At 40.1% G+C, this 11,702-nt stretch overlaps 1 protein-coding gene across 1 annotated transcript; it reads right to left on the reverse strand.

The window, feature by feature from the left end:
• Window positions 1-1,540: 1,540 nt before the first annotated feature.
• Window positions 1,541-11,191, reverse strand: LOC306917687 (mitochondrial pyruvate carrier 2-like; the record flags this gene model as incomplete). Its single annotated transcript, XM_079495984.1, has 4 exons — window positions 10,962-11,191; window positions 4,893-4,933; window positions 3,509-3,593; window positions 1,541-1,656 (listed from the first exon to the last, which is right to left on the reverse strand). Exons 1-4 carry the CDS (start codon window positions 11,059-11,061, stop codon window positions 1,541-1,543), a joined length of 342 nt encoding a protein of 113 aa, XP_079352110.1. The 5' UTR covers window positions 11,062-11,191.
• Between the last annotated feature and the right edge of the window lie 511 nt (window positions 11,192-11,702).

Below are 11,702 nucleotides of genomic sequence, written 5' to 3' on the forward strand. Positions count from 1 at the left end.
GCCAAGAGAATCGACATTGCTCAATTTGCACAAGAGGAGATGTGGCGTGATCGTGATGTAGTGTGGTGTCTTTGTTCATTGTGCTCCTCTCATAAATATGTTTTACTGTTAACTTTCACTTTATATTGCGGCTTGATGAAGCTCTCTAGAGGCCAAATTGCTCATGCAGGCGACTAAAGGTTGTAATTGAATTGAGAGTGCCGGGGAGGATCAAAAACTGGGGTAACACATTACTGCACGTATACACATGGTGAAATATTGCTTTAGTAATAACAATTGTTTTTTTCACGTCGCACATTAGTTAAGACAAAAACTGAATTAAGCTTAAAGGACAACTTTAGTTTTTTTCAACCAAAGTTCATGTTTTAGGTTGTTATTAGAGAAAGTAAAAGATGAGTTTTGATTTTTTTCATTTGCTGCTTTCTTTCGTTTTAGGGATTTTAGCTGTTTTGGACAGGGGGGCGGGGGCATTCGAGCATGGGGCTAAATATGTATTTCTTTACAAAATATTATGGCGATTTATTTTTGTATTATTTACTATAGCCCTACTAGACCCCAAGAAATTACATCTGGCCACAAAAGATCACGAGATCTACTGAATGTGTCAAACTGACATTGAGCCTATGACACACAGTGTGGCTTCCCCCCAGTAGGCCTCCTTCACATTCAGTAGATCCTGTGATCTTCTGTGGCCAGATGTAATTTCCTGGGGTCTAGTAGGACTATAGTAAATAATAAAAAAATAAATCGCCATAATATTTTGTAAAAAAATACATATTTAGCCCCATGCTCGAATGCCCCCGCCCCCGTCAAAAACAGCTAAAATCCCTAAAACGAAAGAAAGCAGCAAATGAAAAACAATTAACACTCATCTTTTACTTTCTCTAATAACAACCTAAAACATGAACCTTGGTTGAAAAAAAATAAAGTTGTCCTTTAACATGTCAAAAAAACCCACACAAGATCTGCACTGCAGAACACTTGACTTCTCACCTCATTTAAGATGGAACACGTGAGAGAATGACAAGCCTTGTGCCAACGATAAACCAAAACAAACACGACATGACGACAGATAAAGAGCTGTCATTGACCTCTTTTAAACCATAACTGCCATGTACTTATGGTCAAGTGTTTCCCAAGACTTTTGTTAGAGACAATAGTATTAACTGACATATGGAGTTAACATGATGGTGATTTTAGTTTTTTGAGTGAGACTTCCACACCGTTAGTGTATTAATGTATTATTAATATTAATAGTTTTAATTAGTTGTTTTTTTGTATGTAATACTTACTCTCTCTAATGCAGATGTGTCGTTGTTTGTTTTTGTTATAGATCTTTTTTATGTATAACAATTATGTAGAAGATATTATAGGGTTATTATAGGGTTAATAACAATGATAAGTAATAATATTAATAAGTATTATAGGGAAATTATAGCGTTATTTCACCAGAAAACATAGGTATATTCTCACCCCCAATATTACAAACCACATTCCGCAAATGTATTTTTCAATTCAAATCAACAATCAGATTCTATATTCACCTCCAGATTCTAATGAGCTGTGTGGCACCTGCGATACCAAGGAACATGTTAACTGCAAACAAATTCCATACTCTGGGAGTGATGACCAGACAATATCGAGACCAAATGGCACCTATACGAAATGACAGGTTAAAAAGGGTAGGAAAAAGAGGAAAAAGGAGAAAATGGAATTATGAAATAAAAATACAATAAAGTTATCTGTCACAAAATGTTACACATGCACATCGATATGACTCAGAGCAGGCGCGTAGCGTGGATTAAATGATTGACTGGGCAAATTACCCCCCCACCCCCGCGGGCGGATCACCGGCCGATAGGTGTGAATGGTTTTGCAAATGTGCTAATGGGGGGCCATTTAAAACAAAGGCGGCTTGCTACTAACAGATATTTTTTTGCATGCATAAGGGATGCCAAAGTAGGCTATCTTTTGTTGTTTTTCTTGTTTTTTCGCCCACTCTCTTCGAAGTTAGACTGGGCAAGCTCTAAACTGACTAGGCCCGCGTGGCCCAATGGACCCATGCCGGTGACTCAGAGGAAACAAAATAGTGCTAGATTTCAGAATATGAACAAGCTTCCATATTGAGACACTTATGACACCCATGGGATTTGTACATTACTCGATACAAATTAAACCAAAGGTTATTCTTTTCCAAATGGACATTCATCATGTCACTGAGTCGCTTAATGCTGTGTCTGTAAACAAGCCAAGGTGATGGATGCTGGTAGGAGAGATGGAGGCAGAGCATGCACATACAAACACAAGACATTCCTATGTGTGGAGCAGAGTAGCTCTGCCTCAAGTCCAGAAGCCTAATAATAATAATAATAACGCTCTCCTTTGGCCAAGGGTAGAAGCTGAGCGGTAGACGTTTGGTGGAAGACCGGGTCATCCGGGTTAGAATTTAAGTGGTTACACGAACAGTACATATGTGCGCTCAAACATGCATAGTTGCATACTGTATTATATGCATACTCTCATACATGCTGTACACATCCAAATCCATCTCCTGTCTTCACCAAATAAAAGACTTGCCTCAGTATACGGTAGGTAATATGGGACATGGCACAATCATAAGACAAAACAATAATTCTGATTGCTCTAAAACACTGGTGCCATTGCTTCTTTTTTTTTGATCCCACGATTTTGTAACCCATTTTTCACTCCTGTGTCAATTATCTAATGTGATCCTGGGCTCTACACACCCTCCGCCAACCTAGTCCCCATATATGGGGGACATGGGGAGAGCAACGGACTTGAACTCATGCAGCCTTCCTTCATGCCTGAGTGTCCAAGTTGCTCCTTTACACCTGACAGGGAGGAGTTTCCCTGGTTGGACGTAGCGCGTGGAAGGAACACGTTATTCCCACCAGTTCCTTTCCCCTCCATCAGGCGCCCCGGCTGGCCAGGGGGATTCAGTTTAGAGACCAGGATTACTTTTGACCCCAGGGGCTCACTGGGGACAGGGAGGAACTCCTTATATGGTCAGCACACTTTATAGTAGGGAGGATTATCCAAAAAATAAGAAAAAATAAGTGATATTTGAATTAAGTGAAATCACTGAATATACCTTTAACCAGATGAAACCTAGCATCCCTATTCTGGGCTTATCATAATAGGCACAACATTTGGCACAAATAGGTGAACATTAGGTGAAAATAGCAGATTGGCTATTATTTGCTATTTGACATGCAATGAAGTATACTAAACGGTACGTTCTATAGGGCTGTAACTGCGCTGAAGCACATGCTTCTGCTACATTTGAAAACAAGCCGTTTGATATTGTATGTTGGTGCACCAGTTGACAACAAAACATTATATTCATGGTTTAGGGATTCTCAAACTTTATTTTTTTCCCCCTTTGCACGCACGGCACATGCACGGCACGCGCACACACACACACACACACACACACACAAACACACGCACGCACGCACGCACTTAATTAAAACAATGTTTTAAGTACCTGTTGTCATGAGAACAGCAGACTGAGACGCGCTAAGTTTCTCAGCGGGCCGGGTGAAGTCAGCAGCACCTGCTACAACCAAACCCTAGGGAGAGACAGAGAGATACGCGGTGTGTTTGTTTGTACAATTTACATTGCAGTCATTCAATACACTCACGAATCCTTGTCAACAAATAACAGGTTAGAATGGCCACATAGATATGCAAGTGCAAGAGGAGAGCAACTGGCATCATTGAGGATGCCACCCACCCCTCTCACAGCCTGATCTCCCTTATGCCATCTGGGAAACGGTACAGGAGCATCAGTGCCAGGACGGAAAGGATGCAGAGCAGTTTCTTTCCCCAGGCGATCAGACTCTTGAACTCTAGTATCCCTGGCAGATAGGCCATGAACTGATGACATGAACTCTATGTTCAGTTCTTAATCCATTGAGACCTGGAACGCATCCATGTCACGTTAGCGTTTAACCACATTAACCATTAACCCATTTTGGGGCGGGAACCCCTTTTGGTGTTTTAAACATTGTTATAATTTAGCTATTGAAAAATAGCAGATCTACAAGCTCATAGCGCGCTATGAACTTGTAGATCTGCTATTTTTGAAAAATCGTTAAAATGTGCCTCAAATCTTTCCGAAAATTGTCATGATTTAGAAAACTTTTTTTTTTTTAATTTCGACGTCAGGCCTGAATGGGTTAAATGTTTTTCTTATTCTATTTATCTTTTTATGGACTCCTGTAGTTTTTTAGGATTTATTTATATTCAGAGTATTGTCTCGCACTTGATATATTTATTATTGTATGAGCCTGTGCTGTCTTTTAACTAGGAGAAACGTAATTTCGTTTTTTTCTACTGCTGCAGTTGGAAAGAATGACAAATAAAGCAATCTTGAATCTTGAAGACAAACAATTATAGGTGCTGTAATGATACGTTTGGATTTTTAAAAGTTTGTGTTAAAAAAAAACTAAAGCTCTATTATTGGATACAATTTGTATGCCGACCTAAAATGTATTTTCTGTCTACTAAAGAGCTGGGGAGACAGCTATAGGCCCCTGTTACTGAACAAACACATAGCAGTGAGTGTTATTTACTATGGGAGCTATCCAGCTGAGCAATTATTGTTATCAAACCACGTTTACCGGTAAGTCCTTCAAATTAATTGGATAGCAGGTAAACTAACATCCGTCTAAAACAAAATATACTGTACAACAGAAGATGTACCGGTATGTCCGGTATACAAATAACATAACAAGAAACCAACATACATTTGCATTGCATAACTAGCATCTAACAAAACAAATTGGTGATAAAGAGGTGGTGAGGTAGAGTCTGAAGAGGTGGTTTTTCTGACAAGGTGTAGAAAAGAGAAAACAATTGTCCCTTACCCATTTGACTATAGGAGCCCAGAAGAACACTGTCTTTGGACCTATAGGAACAAAGTAAAAGATCATCATCATAATTTTTTCGACCGCGGTCGGCCGGTCGCGATCATGGATTTCACAATGCCACGCCAGACTTTCCGGTCCATCATTGCCGTCCCCAGTTCCCGCTTACTGATGCATGTGTCCCTAGCGATGACATCAGGGAACGACAGTTTTCTACCTCTGGTCTGCTTTGAGGCAGGACTCCAGGCCTATAAAAGGTATAATAGGTTGAAGGCTGAAAGCGCATTCTTCAAAAGGCATGACTGACACACACATGTAACAGTAATTACACCCCCCGTAAATGTTTACCCTACACAACCCTGAACTACACAGTTAAATCCTTGGCATTAAATTATCCATTTGTAACGCTGAGAATGCAGAAATGGTTACATTTGAACACTCTCAGTGCAGCACGCATGGATTTAACAGTGTACTACAGTCTACAGTATCCTTGTAGCGGTCATCAGAATTAAAAGCTGCCTTCAGAATTAAAAGTATTTCTTTTTATAAATAAGTACATAAGTTAAGAAGTTCATAATGTTTTTTTGTTTTGGTCAATTTCATGTTTCTGCTTTGTTGTCTCCACCAGGCCGAGGGCATGGGGAGAGAGTATGTTTTGCACTCCGTCCGTGTGTGTTTGTCCGTCTGTGTGTGTGTCCGTCCGTCCGTCTGTGAACAGCTAATCTCCGGCACCGTTAACCCGGTCGATGCCAAATTTTGCACACACACACACTCCCTAGATGCCAACGATGAACATCTGCCCCAAATTTTCCAAAACGGCCTGTTATAGCCCCACCAGGAGGCCGACTTTTGTAAAACACATTTGTTGATATTACTCCTCCAGATTCTGTCCAAAAATCCCGCAAATCGTTACACGCTATCTCTATAGTCACGTGCGCAAGACGGATCTGTCCGATATTTCATATTCCATTCTAATTGGCAAACATTGGCTTTCAAAGTTTGCAGGATTGGCCCGTTTTGAACAAAAGGCCTCAATTCATGAACGCAGCGTGCAATTTACGTGAAATCCTTCACGGACTATCCTACTAGGCTGAGGAATATATCCCACCCTTTTCACAATGGCCTGTTATAGCGCCACCAACAGGTGGATTTTTGCAAAACACATTTTTGGAACAAAATGCCTCAAATCATCCAATTGCCATCCAAGGCGTGCGAAGAAATGGCACCCTTTTCGCATTGGCCTATTATAGCGCCACCAGGGGGCCACAACCTGACCTGCCCTGGTGGAGACCTGTGCCCCTAGCAGTGGCGTGCACAGATAGACACTAGGGGCTCTAGAGCACCCCCTGCCCTTTTCCCTCTGGACAAATTTGGAAAAAAAAGCAAAAAAAGCTTCTAATTATTTTCCTTTTTTTACAGTGTACAGTATGTGGACCATGGTGACATTGATCAATTCTTGATAAAAAGCTTCCAATATATTATTTAGGCCCCAAAATCTATAAATCTCACACTATTTAGGCAACCGGCCGGTTCCACGCGCTGCACAAGGTGCCCTTTTTTCACTTGAGCACCTGCCCCTCTAAATGTCTGTGCACGCCACTGGCCCCTAGGGGGACTTTATCTAGTTTTACTGTGTATTGAGGTGATTTACCGGTATGTTGCTAACTTCTGAATGAGCAAGGGTGGTTTTGGTTCACTGTTAATTAGCAGAGCTGGGCAGAGGCAGTTCATTCTGAACAGAGAGCTCCAGCGTGCAAAGTGCATTGCTGCTGCCTTATCTAAAGTCTGTCAAGATATGCTGTTTAAGAGTCAAGATATCAGTTGAGAGTCAAGAGATACTGATATTCCTCCCAAAGTGGATGCGGCCAATGAGGTATACAATGTTAAGTTTGTTTTGTTTGTTGTAACTTGTTTGTTCATGATTATTGTTCTCTATGAGAATGTTTGTACTAAATGTATATCTGTATGTTTATTCAGTTCTCACATCATTAAATGTCTGTACTACAAAAAGAACACCTTGTGATCGTATCTATTACCGGAAGGGACTACGTTCAATCCTAATAACCTTGAGCAAGGTGCTGACCACACAACTGTTCCATTTGAGCTGCCAACAGTTGTGTTATAGCAATGAGCAGCTCCCGTGTCATGAGTGTGTACTATGCCGGAAAAGCCTGTCCTACAACATGTCAGTCAACAAAAACAGCAGCCTTTTCAGGTAATTCAAAATGAGTTACAGTAGGTATTTTGGTGATGTGACCGACACCATCGTATGACAAAGCTTATAGGCTCCCTTCCAACCCCAGTTCTCTCTGACAACTGTTCAACAAAGTTGGAATGAGAGTGGCCTCATTCTTCATTGGTCTCACTCACAGACTCAAACTCCCATACAACTTATAATGTATTTGGCCCCAAGACCCCCATCTGAAGATATGTTGTGCCAGGGACCCCCAAAAGATTTGTGTTGGTAAAGTGTTTAAAAGAATGTTCAAAACTGTAGCAAGTTTACAATCTCAACGCATTGCGATGCATCGCGCTAAGAACTTCTAAAGATCTGCTATTTTCATTCAAACAGCCCATCATGTATGTAGGGTTAAAATATAGTTACCGTAAATTGATCTTTGCTCACATGGGGTTTCAACAGGTGGTTCCTGACCATGCATTTAGTAATGTAGGATTTGTTGATTTTTATTTTATTTCCACTAGTTGAGAAACCGTGAACTGAATGACCTGGTGACCTATGATGAGTCCATCCATGTAGTCCTTTTACTGACAAGTTGGAGGTCAAGAGATTCAACAGAAAAAGGGAGTTAGAATCTCAAGAGTGCACCATATTGTCTGGTTGAGTCATTAACTCATCATCATTAACTGAGTCATCATTATTATTAGGAAATTATTAGTAGTCAATTGTTGAGAAACAGTGGGATGCATAGCAAGTAACTTACAAAAGCACTAATAAGTCAGGGTGGTGGTCCCTCGTTCACAATCAGTTGAAAACCCCTGCTCTATTAAATTTAGGCCTGACGTCGAAATAAAAAAAACGTTCGCTCTGAAAGAATATATATATTCAAAGATTTGTGCCGCATTTTCACAATTTTTCAAAAATAGCAGACCTACAAGCTCGTAGCGCGCCACTCGGTGGCACGCTATGAGCTTGTAGATCTGCTATTTTTCAATAGCTAAAGCATAACATAATGCTTAGTTAAAACACCAAAAGGGGTTCCCGCCCAGAATGGGTCAACTCATTTTGCTGGGGACCCTTTGGAACCCTCTCAAGGACCCCTGGGGGGGTCCCCGGACCCCACTTTGAAAACAACTGCCTTAAGTTATCTTGGCCCAGGGCCATTTCACTATAGCCCAAGATTCAAGGGGTTTTATTTGTCACATGATCGTCACATGTGTACATGAAAGTATGTGCAGCGAATTGCCGCCGTGGCAGAGAATCCAGCAGACTGTGCCAATAATGTCCAACATACATATATTGCATATATAACATACATATTAAAAACAAGATAAAGTTATATGACAAGGGTATTAAGCAGTAATAAGTAATAAGGTGTGTAGAACATTAAAAATAATAACCATATGGGTGTGCAAAAAAGGGAAACAGCACCAATATACATGTATATATTAATGTAAGAAATGACACAAATATGGAATTGCAACTTCTTTGGGCTACTGAGGACATATAACTATTTTATATATAAATAAATATATACACCGGTATATATAAATAAATGGATGAATGCATATATAGCAAGTAGCAACCAGAATATTCATGCAGCAATAAGGAGCATGACAAAAGCTAAAGCAATTTGGAGCTAGGTTACAAGCCAAATGACATATGATTCTTTGCAAGAGATGTGGGAAGAGTTTAGCCCACAAAATATAGTCTATGCTTGTGGGTGAATGAGAATTACATGCAGAAATTGCTGTATGTTTAGAAACTATGGTGTAAACCTTTGAGATTAAGCCTTTCCCAGACATGGGTATGTCCAAAATTGTGTCAATTAATGAATTGGGGAAAGCATTTGGGAAGGATGTGTCATTATTCTTTTACGAAATTTTTAACCTGGAAGTATCGGAAAAGATGAGAGTTTGGGAGGTTAAACGTTACACACAATTCACTGAAACTACAAAATATGTTGTCTGTATAAAGATCCCTTAGCTTAACAAGGCCTGCTCTTTGCCACAGAGAAAAGGCTGCATCAAATATGGGTGGAGGGTGGTTGTTATGAATAGGACTATGGTTAGACATTCCTCCGAGTCCAAGGGAAACTCTGAATTGAGACCAAATTCTTAGAGAGGAGACAACAATTGGATTGGGAACATGAATTAGGTAGCATTTTAGATGATGAAGTCTGGAGGAGGCTATAACGAGACCGAATGATAGCACATCATGCGCTAGGCTGAACTTAATACAATTTAAAGTTGTCCACCGGATTTATTTCACAAATTTCAAAACCTTCTAAAATATACCCAAACATCACATATTCCTGTAACAGATGTCATATTATGTCCAAAGCGAATATGACATGTCCCCGCTTACAAGGTTATTGGACGGCTATCTTTAAACACCTTGCCGAAGCCTGGAACATAGAGTTGTCACAATGTGCAGTGAAGCCAGTGATGGCATTGTTTGGGGTTGTACCAGGTCACCAACCTACTGGTAGGGGTATAAAACAAAATCTTGCTTTTATCACTGTATTAACAAGAAGAAGGATTCTATTGGAGTGGAAATCAGCACTGCCCCTAAAGCATCTGTATGGCTTAAAGACCTCATGATGTATCTAAATTTGGAGACAATTTCAATTAAATTTGAGGGAAACACCAGGACAATTTGACCAAGTATGGGGCCCTATGATTAAGTTAACGCTAAAACCGTCTTGACCCTTTAGTGTGGTTTGGGCCATTGAATTCCATGCGTTGAATCACTAGGGTCAACATGCAACAAGACATATCACACCGCAGGGACAACGCTAAAACCGTCTTGACCCTTTGGTGTGGTTAGGGCTTAATACAACGTTAAAAAGGTATACTATATGTTCCGTGAGGAAGTGCCAGGAGGGATAGCGAGATCATACATCATAATTATTATTTGATTTGTTTTCTTTGTTTATTTTTGGTTGTAATTGTATGTATTTTTTTGTCGTATGGTGCATGTTGTATGTTGGACCAAGGGTGTGGGGGGAGTTGTATGGGCACAAAGGTTTTTTTGTATTATTTTTTTTACTTTTGAAATCCTATACTGTATTGGGATATAGCCTATTGTACTTGTTTGTACTTCACTTTGTATTGTCAAAAGCAATAAATTACACGTTGTCAAAAGCAATAAATTGCACGTTAAGCAGTTGAGCTGGAAGGTCATTGTTCAGACTAGAGCTCAGCTGGTAGCCTGAACAGAGGCAAATTCAAAGTCCACAGAACTGTGTTGGTTTCTTGTCAATGTAAAATCACATACTGAACACATTCAAACCTGGCCTTAGTTGCCTCTCTATTTTGGGCATGCATTTAAATAGGCTAAAAAGATATTTTAAAAATAAACAAATAAATACAAAAAGTAATCAAGAATAGCATATCCACAAACTCACAATCAGCTATTCCTGAACCATGCACTTTATTAGGCATAGGATCTACATCTACATATTTAATTTCAATGCAATGACTCACACAATTTCCCCTCTGCAAAACGAGCAGCATGTCATAGCTTTCATTCATTTCTTTCCACCATTCATAACTGTCTATCAACAAAGAACAATGCTTTTGAATTGGAAGTCACCTCCAGAGCAGCCAGTAGCACTAGCTAACCTGTTTAATACCAAAACACAGACATAGCAGGCAGGCTGCTATAAACAGTGAACAAGACAAGACATGAATCAAGACAAGAAGCATTTATGTCTCTCTAGTCTATGTATGACATGAATTACGAGTGCATTACATGACACTGGTAAAACACTATTTAATTAATAACTGGAAAACGTCAGTGCACCGATGATCTTTACTCTGTATAAAGTAAATGATCAGCTCTGCAAGCTGATAAAAAAACGGACCCGGTTTGGGCTGATTACTAACCTGCTGGGTGGTTGTAAAAAGGTCTCATTTTTGCAGGCAATAAAACCTCAATTCCGTCCAATATCCTGTGGTATTTGGCTCTGGCCCCTAACAAAGCCATTGTGTGTCGTTTCTCGTAGGCCTATATGTAATAATAATAACAAGTTTATATGAAATGGAATGGAATATGTGCATCAAGACAAGTGTCTGTGAGTGACTCTCTCGTCGTCGGTCAAACTGAGCGAATAGCGATATCCCAGATCAGAAACAATCCCCTATCATCTCATTATATTTTTATGGGTGTCACCTGAGAGGGGAGCACTACTGCTAGCCCCGCCCTCGATCGCTGTGATTGGCTGTACGACGGTAGAACGTGGAACGACTGTCCGGTCCCACCTTCACAGCGTTGAAGGGAAGGATCAAAGGAAGGACACATCATGCACACGTGGGAATGAATGACTGAATGAACAGTAAACACTAAACACAACGATGGTGACATCTCTCTGTTGGACGCGTGATGCTCTCTCTCTCTCTCTCTCTCTCTCTCTCTCTCTCTCTCACACACACACACACACACACACACACACTCTCTCTCTCTCTCTCTCTCTCTCTCTCTCTATCTCTCTCTGTGTCTTTATTCTTTAAGGTGTATACAAATAGATTTCGTGTTGAATTTAATAGTTAGCCTAGTGGTAAATCTTAATAAACAAATACATAAATAAATATCACTGTTAAAAAGAAAAAGGCTACGTATTTCTATAT

Source organism: Electrona antarctica (assembly GCF_951216825.1).
Source record: "Electrona antarctica genome assembly, chromosome: 24".
In the NCBI taxonomy this organism is placed as follows: Eukaryota; Metazoa; Chordata; class Actinopteri; order Myctophiformes; family Myctophidae; genus Electrona; species Electrona antarctica.